The sequence below is a fragment of the Palaemon carinicauda genome, chromosome 5, assembly GCF_036898095.1.
Source record: "Palaemon carinicauda isolate YSFRI2023 chromosome 5, ASM3689809v2, whole genome shotgun sequence".
NCBI lineage: Eukaryota > Metazoa > Arthropoda > Malacostraca > Decapoda > Palaemonidae > Palaemon > Palaemon carinicauda.
The window spans coordinates 40,318,866-40,320,755 of NC_090729.1; the positions used below are offsets into that span (position 1 = coordinate 40,318,866).

The following is a 1,890-nucleotide window of genomic DNA, read 5'->3' on the forward strand; positions in this document are numbered from 1 at the left end:
ATCAATTTACTATTCTCGGTCCATCATTCTTGTACATCCTCACGCCACCTTAATCCTTCCAGCACTCTTTCCTCAGACAAAACTCTCAGTTATTCCTCTTTCCATTTCTACCACTTAATCTGTGGGTCCATTCTCATCTTTTTACTTCTACAATTCCTTAGTGTACAATCAATTACCACTGACCTGTTTTGCGCTGCTATACTCTCCCCATTTATCACCATGCAATTTCTAACTTCCTCCAGATGGTCTCTCTTACACAGCAGTAAATCCATCTGGCTCTCCCTGCAACCACTACTATAAGTAATCAGTCAGTTAATCTTCTTCTCAAAGAAGGTGTTGATCATAGCTAGGTCAAAAGCCAATGCAAAATAAATCACTCTTCCCCCCTCCCCGTTATTTCTCTCACCCACACCCCAACTTCCATGCAATCTCTCTATCCCTTCCCTACTAATTCCCAAGTGGCCGTTCAGATCTCCTCCTATAATTGCCCTTTCCCTTGCAAGACTTATTCCAAGCTCCTGGTCAATCTCTTACCAGAATGTATCTTTCTCCTCCTCTGTACATCCAGTTTGCAAGGCACAGGCACACACCACATTGACTATTGTTGTTCCTAGTCCTAGCTTTAAACTCAAAATTCTGTAATTTTTCCTGTTCGCACAAATCAGATTTTCCTTCAACACTTTCGATAATATTATTCCTACTCCATTTCTTCCTTCCATATTTGCTTCACTGTAATATAATTTACAACCTTCGCCTAGTTCCCTTGCGTTATTTCCTTTCCACCTGGTCTCCTGCACACACAGCATTCCAATCTTCATTCTCTTCATGAGGTCAACCAGCTCTCTCCCTTTTCCAGTCATTGTCCCCACATTCAGAGTTGCTACTCTCATCCTCTCGTCAGAAATTTTCGGTGGAGCTTGCCTTTTTAACCGAGGCAGCCCATGACTGGGTAGCTCTTGCTGATTTTTCGGAAAGATCAGGCGAGATCCCAACTCGTCGCTTATGGGGAACGCCCTAGCATTAATTTCTTTCTGATTATACGCACTGACCATAGTCGTTTTGGCTAATTTTTCATGGCTGGATGCCTGTCCTGCCGCCAACCTTTCCCATTTACCTGGACTTGGGTAGATTGCTTTAAATAATACCTCGTAAATATGAAACTTATTAATTCTATAAGCGAAAAATTTCATCATTTACCTAACCTGCATAATCTCTCGCTTGTAGAATTACAAAGTTTCATAACTGTGATTTCTCATTTAAAGCAATCTAAGAAATATATTTTCATTCTCATATACATCGAAATGGGAAATTATTTTCCACAAGGTTCGCAGCGTTTCACAGAACCCTTATTCATTGCTCTTTAAGAAACCACTATTTTTTTTCACTGGGCTTTTTTAATAGGTCTTTTAGAGGTAACACTTCTGCCTCTATTGAATTCTTTGTTCCTTAATCATCTTCCTCTCGAGATCCAAACATAGTTGCCAGTCTTCGTTCTCTCTCCCCTTGAAAATGTTACGCTGAGTCTGAAGATCAAGACATTTTACAAGGTTGTTTATTTTTTGTAGTCTTAAAAGAATATAATCGTGATTATTGCACGGAGCTAAACTAAATAAACACAATTTTTACTCTATAAAAAGCTTTTTCGTGAATAGAGAGGTAAAGGATTTCTAGAGAGAGGACTAGTGATTCAAACAGTTTGAGAAAAATATTAGTGGACTGCGGGACTTTCCCTGACATAAAAGAACGCAAATGATGCACGATAGACCTTACCCGTTTCGTTAAGGAATAGAAAATAAGGGGAAATCCTGTGCTAACAATATTATTCGTATCCTTAACTAAGGAAGCAACAATATGAAAGCCTAACGGTCTCATCTATTAAGAGTTCCAATT

General features: G+C 39.3%; 1 protein-coding gene across 1 annotated transcript in view; it reads right to left on the bottom strand.

Moving 5' to 3' along the window:
• LOC137640852 (uncharacterized) overlaps nt 1–1,052 on the bottom strand; it is a 2,691-nt gene extending 1,639 nt beyond the window's left edge. Inside the window, exon 1 of the mRNA XM_068373317.1 lies at nt 702–1,052. Coding sequence (XP_068229418.1) covers nt 702–1,052 — 351 coding nt within the window. The remainder of the gene's footprint in view (nt 1–701) is intronic.
• Between the last annotated feature and the right edge of the window lie 838 nt (nt 1,053–1,890).